This window comes from Manis javanica, chromosome 1 (assembly GCF_040802235.1).
Source record: "Manis javanica isolate MJ-LG chromosome 1, MJ_LKY, whole genome shotgun sequence".
NCBI lineage: Eukaryota > Metazoa > Chordata > Mammalia > Pholidota > Manidae > Manis > Manis javanica.
Genome location: NC_133156.1, coordinates 139,920,365 through 139,941,901, shown reverse-complemented (window position 1 = coordinate 139,941,901; position 21,537 = coordinate 139,920,365). Strand labels below are relative to the sequence as shown.

The 21,537-nt window shown below is 46.3% G+C and overlaps 1 protein-coding gene across 8 annotated transcripts in view; it reads left to right on the top strand.

Moving 5' to 3' along the window:
- TRIO (trio Rho guanine nucleotide exchange factor) overlaps positions 1-21,537 on the top strand; it is a 340,446-nt gene that overhangs the window by 182,615 nt on the left and 136,294 nt on the right. For all 8 annotated transcript variants that reach the window (XM_073237759.1, XM_073237756.1, XM_073237760.1 and 5 more), the window contains exons 11-13: positions 3,972-4,163; positions 19,242-19,411; positions 20,459-20,633. In XM_073237759.1, coding sequence (XP_073093860.1) covers positions 3,972-4,163; positions 19,242-19,411; positions 20,459-20,633 — 537 coding nt within the window. The remainder of the gene's footprint in view (positions 1-3,971; positions 4,164-19,241; positions 19,412-20,458; positions 20,634-21,537) is intronic.

The window sequence follows — 21,537 nt, the reverse complement described above, 5'->3', positions numbered from 1 at the left end:
TGAAAAGGTGATCCCTGAGAATTTGTGTGCCTTTTACATCAATCCTCACCCTGGGCTGTGTACCAGGCACTGTGAATGTGATGCTGGCCCAACTTTGTCTTTTGTTACATTTCTATAGCATTAAAATACTTCGGATGTGTTAATATATAGACTTCAGCCTGTTGTTTTATAAACAAAACATTGGAATAGAAGTATTCAGTGTTTTCCTCCTTTCCTAGCTTATCCGAGGTCAAGGAAACCCATCTTGTGGGTTCTAAATACAGCATCTGCCCATCCTCAGTAGGACCCTGTGCTAACAAAGGGATGTAGGGAGAGCAAGGGTTGATGGGCCTTCACCCTGCTGTGCCTCTGGTGTTTCCTGGGTCCTAGCAATTAGGCAACTTGAATTAACTTCTCAAGAAAAAGAGGAAACTGTTCAGCTCCCACCCTGATCTGGCCCTTGCATCATCTGTAACCCTCATGGCAGGGATTGTCCCCACATCCTGCAGACAGGGACTGGGCCCAGAGAGAGCACTGCCGCTGGGACAGGATGGTAGGCACCAGAGAGAATCCAGTCTCTGCAGACTCTAGAAGAGCTTCTCCTACCTCACCTCCATTCCTCAGGTGTAAATTGAAGTGATTAGATTTTCCCTGGTAAGAGGGGCCTGGTCTAGGCATTTGTTTAAACAATCCTAGCTCTACCGCCTGACTTGGGCAGGTTGTACCTCGCCTCCCTGGGTGTCGTCGGTGTCCTCGCACTGTACAGTCACAGGGCTGTAGGCGGCAGAGTAACGCTGCAGAGAGAGCGTCTGACCAGTGCGTTTACTGACACACGAGGGTCTCTGTTACTCTTCGTGGCAGGAGGATCTCGGGCAGGTTCTGTTTACGGGAAGGCCATGGGTTCCGGAGACACCGTGTGCAGACCAGCGGCACCAGCCCCTGTGCTGTACCCAGGAAAAGCCACAGATGCCTGTGTGCTGGCCCCTTTGCTCCAAGGACAGACTCAGCAGGGCCAAATACTCTTTAGTGCCCAGATATTAGAAAATGCTCTTGTTCCTTTGGGCCATTTATTGTTGTAAATATTCTTCCCTGCTGGCAAAGAGATGACAGAGCTTTCAGAAACATGTTTAGCTCTTGAAAGGCACTGTCACCTGAAGATCCCTTATCAAACATGAGAGGTAAGCGGCTTCATAGCTGTCGTGACAAGAAAACAGGACTCAGATCTTAAAAAGTGTGTGTTGTCAGCAGAAAGCATGATACATACACTGTTTACTTCATCCAGTGCTGGGTCCCTGTTTGCCCCGGAGCATGGTTCTTGGGTGAGGCTCTGTGGTGACAAGTGTGGCTCTCCATAAAGCCGTCATCCCCAGGAAAGTCACCTAAGAGCGCAGGCTCTTAGGATTCAGAGAACCTCTGCAGTACCTTGATGCTAATACCTGGCCATCGCAAGGAGAGCTTTCTCTGTGCCTGAGCTGCATCCGCCTCTCAGAAGGGAAGGACTAGGTGAGGAAATGTGTGGAACGTGCTCAGGAATGGTTGCACAGGTGGAAGCACAGTGAGTGCCTACGCCTGAGGGATGGGCTCAGTGGTGGTGATAAAGAGCAGACTACTTACAGTTGGTTTTATTATCACTTTTAAATTCCCTGTAGGCACCGCACCCCTTGCTGCCTACATAAGGATGGGCTACCCACCCCCCCCTACCCCGTACCCCTCCCCCGGCTCTGTGCCTGGGCATCAGTGTCATTCTTGAGATCACCTCATACCAGTTATGCTGTATGTTACACCTGTTTTCTTAAATATGCAGGAAAATTGGAAATACAGCACGTGGAACCTACTCTCCCCTGACCCACTTACTTTAGTGTCTATTTCCTATCAAAAAAGGAGGTTCTGCTGTACAAGCACAATACCACCACTGAAATCAGGAAATTAACATTGAGGCACGATTACCTTCTAGCCCACAGACCCCACAGTGCCCTATAGCTACAGGATCCAGTGTGGAATCCCCAGAGGCTTTAGATGTCCTTAAGATCCATGAGCCTTGGAGCAGCAACTGCGTCTTCCCTTAAACTTTGTGGCCTCAAACTTTGGGATTTCAAGCCTGTTATTTTGGAGAATGCGTCTCACTTTGGGATTGTCTGGTGTTCCCCCAGGGTTAGATCTGGGTATGCATCTTCTGCACGGGTTTCATGGCAGTTGCGCTGTGTCCTTCTCATTCCATCCCATCAGGTGGCACGTGATTTAATTTGTCCTGTTCCATAGGGCATTCACTTTGGTCCTGAGTTCAGGTGTCTGTCAGCCTTCCCTTTAAAGTGAGTCTGTCCCCATTTGTAATGATTAAGGACTTTGTGTGTGTCGTGGGGGAATACTTTGAAGTTCTATAAATATCCTGTCCCTCTTCTAGATTTGTCTGTGTATGTGAGCATGGACTCATGGTTTTCTGTTAGGCGACTGTATTCTCGATGCTCTCACTGTTCTCAGACGGCCCCTCATTTGGCCAGTAGGAGCCTCTTGAGGCTGAAGTCTGTGTCCTGACCCATGCACCCTGTTCCTGAGTGTTTCTTAACATTTGGGCACAAGATGTTTCAGGCTCATCTTGTACTTCGTCCCTCCCAATCCTGGAATCAGCCATTTCTCCTCAGAGCCTGGGTTCCTTTTAGGGAAGAGTGAAGATTACAAGTGGAAATCCAGTGCGAAGCATTGTGTATGCTGATGGGCCAGTGCGGCACTTGGGCCCTCTTAGTGGACAGAGAGAGGAAGAGCGTGAATGTGCATGAGCATGTGTGTGCATGCACACACATTTAACACATCTGTCTGTTGAAAAACATGTATTTGCATCAGTACCTCTGATTCCAAACCACCACCACAGAGTTAACTCAGATCTTCTCCTTTCCTGTATTTGTAACTCCCTTCTCTAAAATAGGGACGTGTCTCTCATTATCCTTAATGTATTTGCTTAGAAGATTAATCCTCTAGGACATGACCAGTCTCCAGCTGGGAGGCTGTCCCCGGCAGGGGCTCCTCGTACCACATCAGGCTCAGACTGTGCACAGGGATACCCTCTGCACGCTCCGGGTCATCAGCCACCCTCACCAGCGAGGCGCCGATCCTGCTCAGCTTTAGGACTGAAATGCTGGACAGGGAGGAGGCTGAAGGTCCTAACCTGTTTCCCAAGGGGAAATGCAGCCCTCTGTGGTCCTTCTGGGAAGGCCTTACTTTCTTGTACTGCTTCAGGAGCCTCCTGCGCCTTTCAGTGAGCCCTCTTGGTAGCAGTCCCCTTGAATTAGTTAACAGGTCTGCACATACCTGTTTACTTGAGGAACCTATTTGCAGCCTGTCCTTTATCAAGAATTAAAATGGAGTAATTTTCAGACTATTCTAGAAATCTTTTCACACTTCCAGCTCTTTAAACTGGCTACTTGATAGGCATTATAGTTACTATTTCCTTTTGCTCAAAAAATGTGCGCCCTGAAATAGAAAAAAATAAGCATGGAATTGCCAGTAAGTAGAAACTTATGAAAAGAGACAGCAACTGAGATTTGTTTAGAATTGAACCTTCTTGCTGACTCTGGGGATTATAAAATCGCCCTTCATACTGAAAGACACAAAACTGGAACTTGCCATTCTGTCATCAAAGTAGGAGAAAAAATGAAGCAGGCATTTGTGGCTACGTGCTGTCTCCTGGCTGTGCAGCAGCAAAAGACTGAAAGCGCTTTATGAGTCATCAACAGCCAGCAACTGCCTACAGACACCCCACCAGTGCTTTAGACGTGAGGGCTTTGCCATGAGATTCAAAGTTTAACAATCTAAAACAGTAATGGGAAAGGCTGCTCATAGAGATGGATTAAACTCCTAAAATCTTCTCTTCCCATCATATTTTTTCTGATTTACAGAAAAAATATTACAAACTGACTCTGTTGCAGTATATTTATGACTCCCAGCCTGGCCGGTTTGTTTTTAATTCACCTTCTGTCTCTGGATCTCCTCTTGTGCAGAACACATATACCAATGCAGATAAATTACTGGAAGCGGCAGAACAGCTGGCTCAGACTGGGGAATGTGACCCGGAGGAGATTTATCAGGCTGCTCATCAGCTTGAAGATCGGATACAAGATTTTGTTCGACGTGTCGAGCAACGGAAGATCCTGCTGGACATGTCAGTGTCATTTCACACCCATGTGAAAGAGGTAAGGCATCAGGAGACAAAGCTGTAGCTGTGTCTGAGAGGGTCTTTGAACTCCTTGGAAGGAATGTGGATTGGTTGTGATGTGGAAAAGTGGACCAGACGGGGCCAGTGATGATACATATGTAGCCCATTGGCACTGAGCTGATCAGTATGGGCAGGGGTGTCAAGCTACACTTCTTTCTCCCCGTCATGCCTTTGCTGGGGTTGGCAAAAGCCTGTGTGTCTGTTGGGGGGGACGACCCGTGAGCCATGGTGGTGGCTGGGGAAGGCATTTAGTAGGAGGTAAGCAAGGAAACAAGAGCTGAAGAAGATCCCTTTAACTTGGAGAGAGACAGAGTGTGTAAGTTTTAGCATAAAGTGCCCTGCTTGTCTGGTCAGGATTTCCTTTCTGTGTGTCAGCCTGTCCTGTGGCTAAAGTCATGGTTGCCTTCAGATTATGTGACTACTCTCAAATACTAATAAAAGTGAGTTTTACATACTACTTAAGTGTGCCAAAGCCAGCATGGCCTTAATAATGTTAATGTCATGGTATACTGTTGCTAATAAGCTTATCACATGATAAGAGATAATGTGCCATTTGGTATATGGAAAGGAGGTTGATACTAATCATACCTTACATATGTTTTATTCTTAGCAGAAATTATATAAAATTACAATGACACTTTTGTGGCTTTTGAGAAAAGAAGGATTATAATAAAATCTATAGTTCAAGACTACAACTTGAGTAAGGATGTCATCTTACTGCATCTTATTTCTAAGTAAAAGAATTCTCCACCTCTTAGGTCTTCATCATTTGGGCATGAGGGGCTCTTTTAGGTAATTTGGGATTAAGTGTGTGAAAGCCTGTAGTACTAGGTGAGGCAGAAGGATCTGGGAAAGGTCAGACCCCGGGGAGAAACTTGGCCAGGGGCTGGCTAGGTCTGCCTTGTTCAAAGGCATCAGAGATCAAGACCCAGTAGATCTGTTTAAGGAAAAAGGTGGTCACTGCCAGTTTGGGATGTGGGCACTCAGTCTGCAACCAGCCGTTTGTAACTGGAAGTTTGGCTCCAGGAAAACCATGTTCACCTCCCACTCTGAAGCGCTGAGCCCAGGAGGAGAGTGCTGGGGTGTATGTGGCAAACTGCTGGGACCTCAAGACCTAGTGCCTCAGTCTCTCCCAGGCCAGCAGCACTCCTACCCTCCTCTGCTCATGGCACTTTGTTCAGAGAGCTCAAAGTCTGTGGGCCTGGGATGGTCGTCAGCATAGACAACCAGCACAAGTAGCTTCTCTCCCCCTCTGAATAATACCATTACTGAAAAGACTTTACACTGTTTGCAAGGAGACTGTTTCTTCCGAAGAGACACAGTAAGTGGACACTTGTCCTCGGCACTTTCTACTATGGATGCATGTGTCAGCAGACTCTAAGCTCCTCACTTGGCATGAGTCAAGCCGTAAGCACTAACTAGTCACCCTGCCTCTGCCAGAATCTGAATTTGATTAGGTCCTGCCCTCTCCTTGGCACCGTCAGTGGCTCTTTGCGTATCTGGAACACCAGCGCGAAGCCCCTCCGCGTCCTCCTAATCTGGTCCATGCTTTTTCTCCAGCCCCCTCCCCTCTGCCCAGTTGTCCCGAATCTGTGACACCCTGACACTCTTGAGACTTGCACATACTGTTTCCTTTCACTTCCCCAGGCAGGGTTAGCTGTTCTGCCCTACACTTTCTTTCTAGAACTTTCTTTACACGTGCCTGTTAGAACACTTGTCCTGTTCAGTACAGTTGTGCCTGACTCTTTCCTATCAGTTAGTATGTTAGCTTTTTCTCATATGCATGTCTGGCCCCTGGCTGAGAGGTAGAGGAAGGTGATGTGTGTGGAACAGCAGATTGTGTCTTCCTTCATTCAGCTGTGACAGGCAGAAGGCAGGCCAGGAGCCCTGGGCAGCCTGTATCTTCTGCAGGGGAGGTGTGGTGGGTGGGGCAGGAGCTCCTTACTGGGTTGCACGCGCACGTTGCCCTGGGCAGCCTGGAGGCTGTGGGAGGAGGAGGAAAGGACTGCCCGAAGAGCAGCAGTTCAGAAGGAACTGAGAGGAGGGGTGGGGCCGGGGCGGGACTGAAGGAGGGGCGGGGCCGGGGCAGGCTTGGACAACCTCCGAGCCACGTGTTCGTAACCTGCTATTTGCCAGAATGATAGGCCTAGTCGTCTTCAGCAGGATTTATAAGATTTAACTTGCTTTTAGGAGAGCAAAGACTTGCCATTAAATCATATTTATGATTTCGATCACGTCTTTAAACTTTATGGTTTTCAAAAAGTAGACACTTAAGGAAGCTAGAGGGGAAGGGAAGTGTATTGCAAAAGCTGTTCTCCAGAGACTCAGTTTGGGTTCATTGGTTTTTGTAACATCAGCATTTTTAAGGAAAAATCTTATAATAAAAGCATTCCAGTTCACAAATTATAGTCTGTCTTGTCAGTAGACTTGGAAATTTATTTAAAAGTGAAAATACCTTCTGTTTTCATTGACTTCCACTATAAGAATTTCTGGTATATATGAAGTTTGTAGTCTACAGATACTTTAAAAATCTGTTTTAAAGGTTAAGTGGTTCATGTTTACAATTCTGGAGTTTTCAGGGAAGTCATTCATTCTTTTGCGTATCTAATACCATCACAGTAGCAGAGAAACTGGCGTGTTTACCCTGATTTGCTTGGTCTTAAATGTGTGCCCCTCAAGGGACTTGCGGAGGAGGAAGGATTTGGTGACCAGCCCAGGAGTTGTGGGCAGAACTCTGGCATTCCCCAGTTGACTGGCTGGGATGGCATTCAGGGACCCTGGCCACACACAGGCATGGAGCGCTGGTTGATTCTCTCCTGCGACGTGCTTGGACTGTGTATTTAGCCCAGCTATTATCTTGGTAGATTTATTTTTTTCTGACAGCCCTAGAATTTCCTTAGGCTTCTTTCCTGTTTTGCACAAATGCTCCCAAACCCATAGGGATACTTGGTAGGTTTAATGCAGGAAGGAATGGTTTCTTTTGCCATTTGAGTTTTTGAAACTCGTTGTTGAATGAAAACTCAGATTCGTTTAGAACAAATTTTGTTAGTTTAAAATGAAATTAAAAGGGAGAGAAGGGCCAAGAGGAGATCATGCTAATTAAATATGTGTTTGCATAAAGTCACTATTTCAGCACATCAGATGAATGAAAAATTGCTAAAAGATTTGTTACCTGAATTAATTTTTCTCAAGCAGGCTAGATAATTGAACATAAGGAGGAAGATAGGAAAAGCAGCTTGTCTTTCTCCTGTAGGCAAATGCCTGAAGCTTTCTAGAAGTTAACTGTCAAAGGCTCTCCCAACACAGAAGTTAACCTTCCTGCCTTCCCAGATGTTAGCAGAGATTTTGTTTCACACTTGATCTGAGTGGAGCTATTGTCCTCTCTTTTTTGTGGTAAATTTCTGGTTCTCTGATGAGCAAGTAATACAAAGGTGATTTCATTAACAACTGACTTTAAAAAGGTGCTGGATCAAGGTGATGTCTCTCAGGGTTAGCTCAGGAATTCTTCTTAATAATTTCTTTTGAAGAGCCTGGAAGCAGGCGGGTCTTACAGAGCAAGCACTTAGATTCTGATGGGACTCTGGACTCTTCACCCCCTTACCCTCAGAAGACAGAATAGAGTATTTGCTTCAGAAGAAAGAGAAGAGGAATGCTTCTGCATAGATGGGAGATGTTTCCTTCCTTGAGGATGGATGCAGAAGGTGGGGGTGATAGAGGTGCCAACCTCAGTTTCACCCTTAAACCTGGATTCTGAAGCATTCTGGGATTCTTCTCTCATTTTTTTTTTTTCCTCTGAAGGGAATTCATGAGATGAATATCCTCCTCAGAAGACTTAAAAACTAATAGCCTGTCCTTTTTTAAAGTAGTACTTCTAAGGAATGTTGATTAGCCTAACGTAAGTTTGGATGTTATTTTAGGACAGTTTTTATCCTCCCTTACATTTTGTCTTCCACCTCTCAATCTCTATTCCCTTCAGAATCATTTGTGGCATGTTACTCATGTCACCTCTGATTATAATTCTCCCATTGTAAGTCTGTTACATGTCCTTCTTTCCATTTGAATGCTTTTTTGCAGTTCATTCATTCCTTCATTTACTAATTCACTCATTCACTAATTCACTCATTCTTTCCAAAGTGCCTCTCAAGCCCACCGTAATGTCCCAGGGGGTGAGACAGAAATGGATGACCAGTGGGGAAACATAACTTCTGCTTTGTGTATATCACATACTTAGACATTTGTTTGTTTCTCTTGGTATATGTTAAGACCCTTGAAGGTGGGAACTGTGCCCTACTGATCTTTGTATCCTACTAGTTAGCCTGCCTTCCAGACTTAGCACATTTTCAGTCAGCTTGTGGTATAAATGGTGTCTATTTCTAGCATATCATTCTGAGATTTAATGATAGGGGGACCTATTTCCATTTTCAAATATAGCAAAAGCATAGTTATTTTCATCCATTTGTACTCATTTCACTTTATTCTCAAAATGAGGTCCTGAGTTAATTGATAATTACCTCTAAGTTTGTGGGTTATTTGAGGCAACCAGGTGGTGACATTGAGTTCTTGGCCAGTTTTTTTTCTGGAATTGATTCAGCAGCCTTGAGTTGGTTTTGTCACTTGAGTCCCAGAAGCCATGGTTTCCTAGGAAAGATGATTCCCATTTAAATCAGGCAGTGATTCTTGCTGGGTTAATAAGTAAAGAAGACTTTTGGTTCTGCTTCTTCAAACTTACTCACTGAACTGGCACTAGTGTTTGTTTTTGGGTAATGCCTGGGAAAAGAGGAACCCTTCATTTTATTCAGAAGTCAAAAATAAAGGCCTCCCAACCACCTGGAGATTTTTTTGTCACAGCATACCAGTCGGGCTTCATTTTTTTGCCTAACAGCTAAGCAAGCAGCCTTCTTTCTCTGTGCTTGGGCCAATGCCTGCACTCCCTGGGGAGCAGGCAAAGCCATCTTGGTGTTGCACGGTCCAGAGGGGTTACCAGAAGTGAGCTCTCCCAGCTTCCTGGGGTGTGGAGCGCTTGGAGCTGTGTCTCCTCCAGTCCCCACCTCCTTTGCTTCAGGAGTGTGTTACTAACATACCCATTGCTTTCTCAGTCAGCCACTGCTTAAAGGGTCCGGATTCCTCTTCTCTTCTTTCTCTTGTGGAGCTGGAGAACCAGTTATCTGGTGGTCACACTAATTCGGGACAATTGCCTGAAGGTGCACAGTACGCTGTGCATAGACCAGCTACCCTCTAATGGGTTCCCAAGCCTTGTCAGTGGCTGTGCCAAGCCTGTTCATTCTCTTGACCTTCCCCGGAAGGCCTGCTTCTGCTCTGCACACGCTCCGCTTTGCAGAGTTCTCTGAGTGACTCTGGCCTCTCAAGCACGAGGCTCCTCCAGAACCTTTATACCTCCTGAGCTGAGTTCTCTGAAAGTGGGTTCCCAGCTTTTGAGCCTTTTGTTTTTACCTTCTCAGCTATACTTCTGCTGATGACTCGTCTGTCTATCATCTCTAAAATGATTTGCTTGTTTTCTTCATTCCTATTTCTGTCCCACATATATACCTCCAAAGATACATGTTATACCTTTGAGCAGATTCTCCAGCTTTTTTTTTTTAAACTTGTTATTTGAAGTAATTGTAGGTTCACAGGAAGTTTGGAGAAAGGAGACATGGACAAGGTGGTCATGCACCCTTTTCCCAGCCTCTCCCTTGGTCACATCTTACATAACCACAGTCAGAACAGGAAAGGGACTTTGCTACAGGTTCCCCTAAAGTTCATGTACTCATGGGCATGTGTTCAGTCCTGTGCAGTTTTATCATGTGGATTCATGTAACCACCACCACTTTGAATGCACAGAATCACACAGAATTGTTCCACCACTCCCCCAAGCCACCTCGGGGACTGGTGGAAGCCACTTACCATTAGTGCTTGTAGCTGCCACTGGATGTTCCTTTTTGTCCTCCTCACCCCGGTTGTACCTTACTTGACCCAGATAAAATGATGCATACGCAGCCCCTACTGCCTCTAACGCCTGCAACCACTAATCTGTTGTTTTCATCTCAATAATTTTGTTATTTTTAAGGTGTTATATAAATGAAGCGTGCAGTGTGTAACTTGTTGAGAGCGGCTTTATTTACTGAGCATAATTCCCTTGAGATCATCCCCCTGTTGCAAGTCTCTGAGTCCTTTCCTCTGCATTGCTGAGTGGTGCTTTATGGTGCAAATATACCACAGTTTGTTGAACCATTGTCCATTAAAGGACAATGGGGTTATTTTCATGTTTTGGCTATTACAGAAGAGAAGCTGCAGATCTTCACATACAGGTCTTTGCATGAACTTACGTTTTCATTTCTCTGCAATAAATGCCCAGGAGTGCAATTGCTGGGTCCTTTGCCAATGACCTTTGCTGTGGTGTTCTAAAAGAAACTGTTGAAAGCTTCTCCCGACTGACTGTCCCATTTCACACTCCCATCAGCAATGCAGGAATGATCTCTAGCTTTTTAGCATCTCAGACATCCAGGGTTGCTTTGATAAATTTGTCGATGGGAAAGGTGCATGATATTTTAGGATGTGTACTTTATATGATCAGTTCTCAGTGATTTATGTTAAACATTCCATTCCCTAGCTGAACTCTCTACATGGCACTCTTAAACATTTGATTTCTTTAATCTATTCATTTTATGTAGATACAGATGAGCAATTAATGGACTTAAGCCAGAGAAAGCAAGCGGACATTAAGGGCCTAGAACCATCCACTATGTTGTCAGCCCTTGCACAGCTGAACATTACGTTTGACTTGGGGCTTTCAGTTGCTACCTACTGGTTTAGCCCTTTGTTTGTCTTCACATAGACTGTAGTATCTGGCATTTAAAAAAAAATATGGGTGGTCTTCCCATGCATGAGAGTATCTTTAAAAACTTAGTCATTTATGCTTTCTTTCTATAAAAACATGTTTACTAAAATAATTTTGATAGTAAACACGTCCTCTTATTTAACTGGCTTAGTGATCTGGAACAAGTTGCTGTGCAGTGTCTCAGCTTTCCCAACTCCAAATGGGAATGAGCACATCTATAAGGGGCGTGGTGCACCCGAGTGACATTGCATACACAAAACACTTACCATCAGTGCTTGTAGCTGCCACTGGATGTTCCTTTTTGTCCTCCTCATCCTGGTTGTACCTAACTCGACACAGATAAAATGATACAGATTGAAATGTAAGCTGCAAAGGTCTCATTTCCTAGGTGTAATCTGGAAAGTTCCTCACTCATCTTTGCTCAACCAGAAATGCTTCATCTACTTCTGCTGCTCTTGCTCAGAGTAAGCACCTTGCTTTGACTCTTTCCTTAGGATCAGAGGTGGAAGCCTCTGCGGGATGAGCACAACCCCCGCTCTGCTCCAGCTGCCGTGTGTCAGGATGGGATAGGCCACAGTGAAGAATCTTTACTCACGGTGCCATTCATACTGGCTTAAATTACTTCCTTCACATCACTAAATTCTTTTGTTCCTAGCCCAAGCTGCAAAACAAATGAATGCTTTTTTCCACCAAATAAATATGTGTAAAACATTTGTGTTGGCCTGTGGGAAAAGAGAGGTGTTATTATCTAAGAAGAACGTCCTTTGTTAAAATAGTTTAATTTATGTAGAGCCTTAATTTTTTCTTTTCTATGGCATGGTTCAAAGGTGTTTAAATTTGTGAATTTTCTATTTCTTAATATTGGCACAGTATTTTTCAGTAAAGAGAATTTTTATGTCAACAGAGAAATTAGATGTTAGTGTAGAAAATTATAGAGAACAGTAATAAATGTGACATAGTAGTCACTTTAGATGGTTATTAAGTGAATTATAATATGCTGTTATCTTTATTTGTAACAGTATCAGAGATTGAAAACATATAACTGTGCACTGACTCCAAATTTTATAATTTCTCATTGAAGAATCACCTCTAAATGGAAAGTCACAAATGCCTGCTTTACTTAGTCATTTGTAGATTGTCCTCAGTTAATGTGATAGAAAGGTGAGGCACTCGAGCAGAAGCTCAGAAATGCAATGTTACCAGTCTTAAAATGAATGTAAATGTAATCTTGTGTACTTGTTAGATTTCCTCTTTTATAGAGCGTTTTTAATCTTAATTTCTTTTTTTGATACTCTGCTTCATAAATTAAATGTGAGAGGTCTTTGTTAATTGAGAGAAGAAATCATCCATGTGTGTTTCTAATATGTATTGTTTCTAATTGATGATTGTTCTTATTGAATAAGTGGCCAAAAGATTGATCACCAGCAATGGATGAGGGTTTTGCCAGGAAAGCTTTAAGGCTCCAAATAAACTCGGTTCGTAGAGAGTGGAAAGGCTTTTTTGGTTTTGTTGTTTGTTTGTTTTCCTTTTTTTAAAGCACAAAATGCAGAACCACGAGATCAAGGAAGGTTGGGCTTTTTTTTTGCTTGGCCAGTGGCATGGGTAGATGGAAATGGAAAGCAGACCTCATCGGCTGTCCCCTTGTCTCCTTGCTGTCCTCTGGGAGGCTGCTCCTGACTGGGTTAGAAGAAGCTAAGACCCAAATGGGTGAAGGCTTTCTAAGAAAGTACTTATTTCTTCTACATGAGTTCAAATCTCTATTCCAAGATAAATGAGATCCCTGGGTATGAAAGAATTGGATAATAAAATCACCAATTGGGCCTATCGATCTTTAAGGAGCTGTAGGAGAGGAAAGAGATGCTAGGAGGCCGATGATGCTGTGCTTTTTAAGGAGGCAGATTTCACATGTTCCTCAAGGGAGGGCAATCTGAGACAGAGTTCCAGAAAGGATGCTTTATAAGCTTCCAGAAAAGAAAGAATGATTGAGGTAGCATGTTAACTTTATTTCATTCTTTACTAGGTTTCTGGTTTGATGAAGGGCATGCAGTGGAATTAGCATTTAGCCAGGCATTTGACATTTAATTGGTAGACAAGACAGGAAAATATGGGCTGTAATGACAGTCACTACAATCAGATTGTTGGACGGCTGCAAAAAAGAACCAACTAAGGATGTCAGCTAACAAAGGCCAAGACTAACCTTATCTCCCATTCTGATCGCCAAGTAGCAGACACCTGGGAGAGAGTGTTTGTGTAAGACATTACTTACACCCAGGTTGTGAATAAGGAAGTAATTTCCTGTCCCACCCACGATCAGGTGAGACTTGCTGAGAAAGCTGGTGACAAGAGATGGTAGACCAGTCATCTCAGCTGAATACCAGGGCTGGCAGATAGGTGGTTCTATTCTCTGTGTCACTTCTGTAGGGGAACAGCCTGTGCAGTTGTCATGTCTATGAACTCTGTTAGCCTATGCAGAACTTTTATATCCACATATGACAGCTGGAGAGATTGCTCATCCAAATTTGGTACCCCCAAAAACCTGCCTTTGTTGTATTGAGAGCTATTTATCTTGAAAATGGCCAATTGCCACAAAGTGAGGACAGACTTGTGCCACAGCAGAAATCATCGTGGCTGCATTAAAACGCTTGCAGGTGAGGCTCCAGTGCAGGGTTGTTCAATGGATGGTGGCGGTGCTACAGGATGTTGCCCCTGCAGATGTCTGTCCCCACACGGAAGGCTGGCCGGCGAGGGTGTGGATTGGTGTGGAAGGCATGCTTATCAGAGTCTAGGCCAGACTCTGTCAATTATGTCGGATAATAGAATCAGGATCCCAAAAGCTTTCAGCAGGAGTAAGTCAAACCTATCACAGAAAGTTCGCTCATGGTTTTTAATGTATGAATCTTTAAATCAGAAACACTAACCTAGGTAGATTACAGAGTAGGGGTCCCGTAGGATACAACAGAATGTGTTGGGCAAAAACAGCCTCACGTGTGTCCAGTGACTGAGTCCATAATGATAATCATGCCCCAGAATACGGCATTTGGCTGTGAGGAGCAGAAGCAGAATCAGGAATCGGAGGCAACGTCTGGCTCCTCTCACTGCTGCTGGATTGCCTGTGGTGGTGCCTTTGGTTCTCCAGCTCCCGCTTGGAAAGGGGAGAGGGTTCAGAGGAGAGTGAGCAGGTATGGAAGGAGCTCCAGCTCATGCTGTGCTGGCAGAGTTCAAGGAATAGTCTCAGCCTTGGGAAGGAAGGCTGCGGGATTGTCACCCTCTTCAGGAACTTGCAGAGTCAAGGAGGAATTACACTTTGACGAGCTGCAGGCTCCTTCAGGGGGACACTTGTTGCTCTCAAAATGACCTGGGGCTGGGAGGAGCTTTTTCCAAATGCAACAACTCTGGGAATATGTCTTACTCTTCCACAATGTTGGGGAAGTAATAGAAAACAGAAATTTCCTCACCTCAAAATCTGTTTTTAACAAAGTAGATTCAGTGTAAATATCTGGGCAGTTGAGGCTCCCACTCTGACCTTGATCTCCATGTCAGCGTGTATCTAGCCACAGCACCTGTGCCTCAGCCTGGTCTCCACCACGCATCTGCAGGCCTCCACCCTGCCATGCTGCAGCGACCATGCCGGGTCCCTTAACCGTGGGCAACCTGACCGGCTTCTGGTTTCTTCTCCTCCTTTCTCCTCTCTCACACATATTGGCATCGGTATTCATGATACTGACTTTGATTTGCCTGCTTCTGCCTACCCCCAATACATCCTTCATAAATTTCTTCTCATCATATTAAGGCATCTCTTATCATCCACCCAACCAGAATGAAGTCCTCCTCAAACCCTTACTCAGTAGGGGTGACAGGCATTTGCTTCAGCAGCTGGTCACCCCAGGCCTCAGAACATGCTCTGCATGGCTGGGGTGGCCCCCTTCTGATCCCTGCCTAGACCTGAAGCTGAGCCACTCTGGGCCCCTGGCAGGTGCCTTCTCCCAGTTCTGCCTGCAAGTTGCCATTGAAACAACCCACTTCTGCTCCTGGCTTGCTGCCTGCTGCGGTGCTTATATTTCCCATGCTGACTTACAGCCCACCCATCCCCACTGGGACCTGAGTGGCTGTCCTTGTCAAAAACCAGAGAAGGGAGGCAGATCCCAGGGGGAGGAGCTTCTGTTTGCAAAGTGCTTGTAGCGGTTGAGCACACTCACACATCTGTGAGCATCTCATTTGAGTCTCAAATTGGCTTTGCCAGTTAAGGAAGGTATATGTGGTAAGATGATCCCATTTCGTAGGTGAAAATGCTGAAGGCAGAGCTCCAAGGGTTTTCCCGGGTCTCGCGGTGGGGAGGTGTAGGGATGCGCTTTTGGCAGGTCAGGGAGGAAGAGGCCTTATCAGGGCTTTCTCCCAGCAGGGCTGTGGTTCCTCCTTCAGGCTCACCTAGTGCAGGGGCCTGGAGGAAGGACTGGGGTGGGGGGCACACCAGTCAGACCCAGCAGACGCTGGGCCAGGGTTCTCCTACATGTTTATCATGGAGGTTTCTCCCCAGAACTCCACATCTCCCTAGCCCAGCCCTCTCTGTGGACCCTAGTCCATGAACCAGGTCTGTACAAACAGGCAGCCCAGTTGCGGGCTTGGTTCATGCTCCCATCCATGGAGTGCTCCTGGCCGAGCTCGGAGGGCCTCTAGGGGGCAGCACTGCCTCATGCTGTGGCTGCCTGCCAGCCGGCTGCCAAGACCTTGGATAGACTGCAAGCCCTCTTGCTATTAGATGAGGAATTATTTTATTGTGAACTAACAGCATGGGCAGAAGAAGTGCGGTATTTTTCATCCTTAGGAAATTATAGTAAAAACTGTGGTAAAAATTCAGGCTTGCTAGAGACTCTCTCATTCTTTACTTCAGGCTTATTTTAGGCATCATATATACCAATTTAAAAGCTTAAAAATAGACTTTGCCGGAATCATATTGCATTATGATATGCATCAGTCTATTACGGGTGACATCAGACCTTTATCTGAGACTTTTCTCCAAACTGAATGAGAATGTTTCCTGTTGGGTCAGACAGAAAAATTCTAAAGGGGCGCCAAGGACCTCTGGCTATTTTGACATCATGGAGTTCAGTGCAACCTTGGTCCTTCCACCTCATTTATTTTTGCCTTTTCAATGGCTTGATCCTGGGATTGAATCCTGTGGTCTTCTCCGCAGCTGTGCCCCTCCCAGGTTCACAGCTGGCCAGGCAAGGTAAGCGCACGCCACCACAGATGTATGCTGGAGTGTCCAGGATGTTGAGGAAATAAGCTGGTTCTTTAAAAAATTACCAGCAGGAAAGGAAAGGGTTTCAACCACAGACACTTACGGCACTTCCCCTGGAAGCAAGAGGAAGTGATTTCTATAGACTCTGAGGGGCTAATTCTAGCACCTTATTTTTAGGCATAAAAAGATTTAAATGTGGAATGGTGTTAAGTTTATCTAAGTGACATATTTTGAACAATTGGTAGGAACTGGGGTATGTTTTGAAAAATAGAGGAAAAAGATTTTTAAAGCTTTGTGATTCTTATTAGAATTTTTCTTACAAGATCAAAAGAATGAGTGGCTGACATAATACTTATTTCTTCACTCTGCATATATCATCTTAGGAAGCCTTCCCAGTAGCTCCTTGAGGTGGGCATTATTACTAAGTCTGTTTTATAGGTGAGAAAACCGATGTGGACCCAGGTAAGCAACCTGCCCACACTCAGCCCAGGAAGGTGGCTGGGACACGTATAATACTAGGTGTGTCTTACCTGGGATGGGCAAGGTCTCTGCCCCCCTCTTAATTCATGTTGTATTTTGTTGATATTGCAGCATTTTTCTAGTGGACTTTTAAAAAACATGTGTTTCTGTTTTTTCAACAAATTTAGAAGAAGAAATGATAACTTCTGCTAGTGTTATGAGAGCCTAGCTCTTATGAGTATAGTGTAACTGAAACCAAAGACCCTCATTGGCCCCAGCCCTCTGTGGGTCAGTGTCAGGGTCCCCAAGGGCTCGCTTGCTGTCCCGTGTATCAGACGCCTTCTGTGATGCAGAGCCGACATCTGAGGTGGAGTTGGCTCCTGTACTTTGTTCTCAGCGTTGCTGCTCTGTTTGGATTATAGTGAATGAAGTATATTGACGCTAATCTATATTCACTCTTTTCTGGAAGTACATTTGCTAAAGTCATTCAGCTCCCCTGAAGGAGCACTGTCTCTGAAGAATTGGCAGTTTAATATGCAGTGAGCCTCCATGCCTTCCACTTCCTGCCTGTCAATTAGCTGCCAGGGCTGACCCACCAGCAGGCGTCCTCCAGGGGCCCCCTGTTCTGGGTTCTCTCACACAGCGACGGGGCAGAGCCAGCCTCAGCACAGCCCGTGTATTAAGGCAGGATTTGAGACGAGGGAGAGAATTAAGTGGTTGGATTTGTGACTGCCCATCAGTAGGGGATTGCTGATGGACACCGTGGTGGTACCACTCACCTGGATCGGCTGCGCCTGTAAAGACCGCCCGCGCCGGTGTTGGTGGGGTTTGGAGGGGCTGGAGCGCTCCTGCTCTGCTGGCAGCAGTGTGAGATGGTGCTGCCTCTTTGGAAAACAGTTCAGGAGTTTGTTAAAAAGTGAAATATACACCCATCATATGGCCCAGCCACTCTACACCTAGATATTTACCTAGAAGAAAGGAAAGCGTGAGTGTGCTCAGAGGCTGTACGCCAGTGTTCGTAGCAGCCGCATTTGTCATGGCCCAACACGGGAAATACCACCAGTGCCATCGCAGACGAGTGGGTACATTGTGGCATATCCACAGAATGGAAAACTCTTCCATGATAAAAAGGAATGAACTGTTGATACACAAAATAGTATGGATGAACCCCAAAATAATTATGCTGAATGAAAGAAGCCACGCTTCAGAAAAGGGTGCATGCTGTATGATTCCTCACTGTTTCATGGATAATGACAGAAAGGAGATCACTTATTGCCTGGGAAGAGAGGGCAGAGGGCTACAAAGGGCACAAGAAAAATTGGGCCATGGAGTGGTTCACACTCACTGTCTGGGAAGCAGTGACCTCTACAGGGGTGTATACATATATCCAAGCTTACCAAAGCGTGCACTTTACATTTGTGCAACTTATTTTATGTTGGTTATACTCAGTAAAACAGTTCTCAAAGAAGGTTAGCTCAGAAACAAAAGACCAAATACAGCACAATTTCTTTTCACCAGCACAGTGTCGTGGATTAGCCGCAGAGGCCAGTGTGGCTGGGCAGTGTTGGGAGGAGCTGGTGACTAGCCCTGGGTCACCATAGCCGAGGTGGCTGCCTGTGATGCACACGGGGGAGATACAAGAGGTGACTCCTACATCCCTGAGGAAGAAGGAAGCATTTTCTGCAAATACCAACCACTTCCAAGCCACCAGGGCCAGCTGGGTTTGTCTTTCTCAGTTCACGAAAGGCTCCCCAGAGATCTGGTGGGGTAGCAGACTTTCTAGAATTGGTTGAAATGCTCTGCGACCACCAGGCCTGAAGTAGTTCTTGCCACTGTTATTCTAAGTTGTCTTACCCTGTCCAACTTTCTGGACACATTTTTAATGGTCGTGGCAATGAAGGTGTTGGAGTGTTTTCACTCTGCAGGCTCTGTCATGGAAGGGCTAAGCTGTGGCCGGGCTGACCAGGGCCTGAGTGGGGTGTGTACCCAGCAGTGCCACATCCCAGTCTCCCGTCTGGTATGGTGATGAATTTATTGCACCACATTATCTGCTTCCTTCTTTTCTGAGGGATGTAAAGTACACACATCTGAACAGTGGTTTAATAATTAATAATGGAGTGTAATGCCCTTGCTAAAAATAAAACTATCCATATGCTAAATAAGAGTCAGAAGATGTGTGAAAGAATACCTGTTGTGTTTAGCAGATGTTTTGGTTATTGGAGGGGGCCTTTTCTTACCTCTGTTGCATTCAGACCAAGCCTAGAATTGGAAAGAGCAACTTGTCTGCCTTTCTTCTCTTCTGCGGCAGCCCCCTTGGGCTTTCTGCCCGACTTAGTCCCCATGCAGCGGCTGCACACTGCCTCTTCTGCGTGTGTGTCCCGCTCGCAGTCGGACTGTCTGGGTGCTTCCCTCTCCCTCCAGTCGCCCTGGGAGCAGTCCGCAGCTGGGCTGCCTCGGTCTTGGGACTCCCCTGGGCAGCGGGGCAGGGCTGGCTCACCAGGTGCTTTGTCCTTCCCCAGCTGTGGACGTGGCTGGAGGAGCTGCAGAAGGAGCTGCTGGATGACGTGTACGCCGAGTCGGTGGAGGCCGTGCAGGACCTCATCAAGCGCTTTGGTCAACAGCAGCAGACGACACTGCAGGTCACAGTCAACGTGATCAAGGAGGGGGAGGACCTCATCCAGCAGCTGAGGTGGGCCTGCGCCCCACCCCACCCCGCCCCTGCCCTCCCTGGAGCAAAGCACTGGGAAGTCCTCCCGATTCCCCTTTCCCTCATGCTTCCGAACAGTTAACTGTAACTGCACACTGCCAGGTAGACAACAGGTAACTTCTGTGAACACACAGGAGACTAACATCTCTTTCTCTTTCCCCTTTATCTCCCTTAAGTTTAACTCTATAACCTTTTTCATTATAGCATTGACTGATAAGCCTTCACAGAATTCAGCTTTTATTTCTATTTATATCTATTTTATTTCTATAGTATCTACATAGTAATTATTCAGATTTCTTCATGGACAGATTAGTTTAAGCACCGAGGACCGTGTCCCTCAGGCCCCAGATCCAGCAGCTCCAGAGTGTGATGGGGCATCTGTCTTCTCAAAGTTGAGGCTCGAGGTGGGCCAGACCTCGGGGCTGCTCCTGTCCCCAGGAGCTCCCGGTGGCAGGATGGCAGGAGGCAGTGCTGGGGCTGGAAGCTAATCCCTTTTATTGGATCACAGGGACATTTATGTAAATGTCATCCTCCTGCTGTATCTCTGAGAGCACAGTTTATGGAATCATTACTGATAACTTCACGAATTGCTCGCTTTGCTTAGAAGCAGGCAAAAATGAATTGATAAAGGCTTAATTGACTGAATTAAAGTCTAACCCCTCAGACCAATGTGATTGCTGATTATAGGAAACAGGTATCATCTCTTCTCTCCACTTAAGGAGAAAACTGGCTAAAAAATGAAGTTCTACTAAAATGATTTTATGTACTTACTAGACTTGTATGCCAGAGGCCAGGGGCAGGGGAGACTCTCCGAGTACCTCAGACCTGCAGGCGTGGCGGGGGAGGAAGCTGGTGTTGTTTTGCAGGGGGGGCAGCTTATTCCATTTTCTGAGACGAACAGCCCTGCTTCCTGCCGGCCACCTTCCCGCTGAAGTCTGAGCTGCCAGATCTGGGGTCTGACAGTGTGAGGCCTTCTTCCCCAATTCCTGTTTGTCGCACTAAGGTCCCGGCCCCCTTGTTCTTTCGCAGGGACTCCGCGATCTCCAGCAACAAGACCCCCCACAACAGCTCCATCAGTCACATCGAGACGGTGCTGCAGCAGCTGGACGAGGCCCAGGCCCAGATGGAGGAGCTCTTCCAGGAGCGCAAGATCAAGCTGGAGCTCTTCCTGCAGCTGCGCATATTCGAGCGAGATGCCATTGATGTGAGTGACCCGCACCAGGCGCCCCGTGTGCCCCACCTCGGCCTCTGCCCCCTCCAGTTCCTGTGCCCTTTCCCCTTCCAGTTCCTGTGCCCTTTCCCACTGCGGAAGGAGGACAGAGGAAGGAAGGCCAAGTTCTTCCTGGCTCATCCCAGGGAGGTGGGGGACTGGCTCAGGCCTCACAGCAGGACAGCGACAGCAGCTTCAGTGCGGACTCCAGGCAGAGCTGCTGCATGCAGACCAACACGGCTCACCTTTGCCTCCGCTGTGTCAGCCTGGACGGGTCCTGCCTGGGCGCCCCTTGCCCTGCGGCAGAGGGAGGCATCGGCTGAAGGCCACGCTCTCCCTGTCTCTCCCTCCCCTCTTTCCCCGCCAAGAGTGAGGATGAACCTATCCTGTGGTGAAAGCATTTTTACGTAGTAGAACATCCAATTTTTTTCTCAGAGAAGTGTTCTTAGGTGATCTAAAATCCCTACCTAAAAATTGACTCTTGCACCTTATATTGATTAGAAGACAGAAGTACAGATTTCTTTTCTTTTTCTGAACAAGAAGGGGTAGTAACTAACTATGCCAGGGAAGATACTGTTTTTGAACTTGATGAAGTATAAGCAGAATTAAGTATAATTGAGTGACACTCAATCTGCCTGTGAAACATGATGAAAGGAACCAAAACTTCATTCAGCCCAGGTGTGGCTGGTTTCCCAGGGCCCATCAGCTGCAGGCAGCTGGTGGCGGTGACTGAGCGCCGGTGCAGCCACTTCCAAGCCACCCAGGGGCCCGTGGGATTGCCCACACAGAGCATGCCCTCCCCATGTTTATTTCTTATCCGGACCCCAAGTGCTACCAAAGGCAGACAGATGGCAAGGCTCTGTGTAGATTGCCCTCCGTGGCTCAGCTGAGGGGCTCC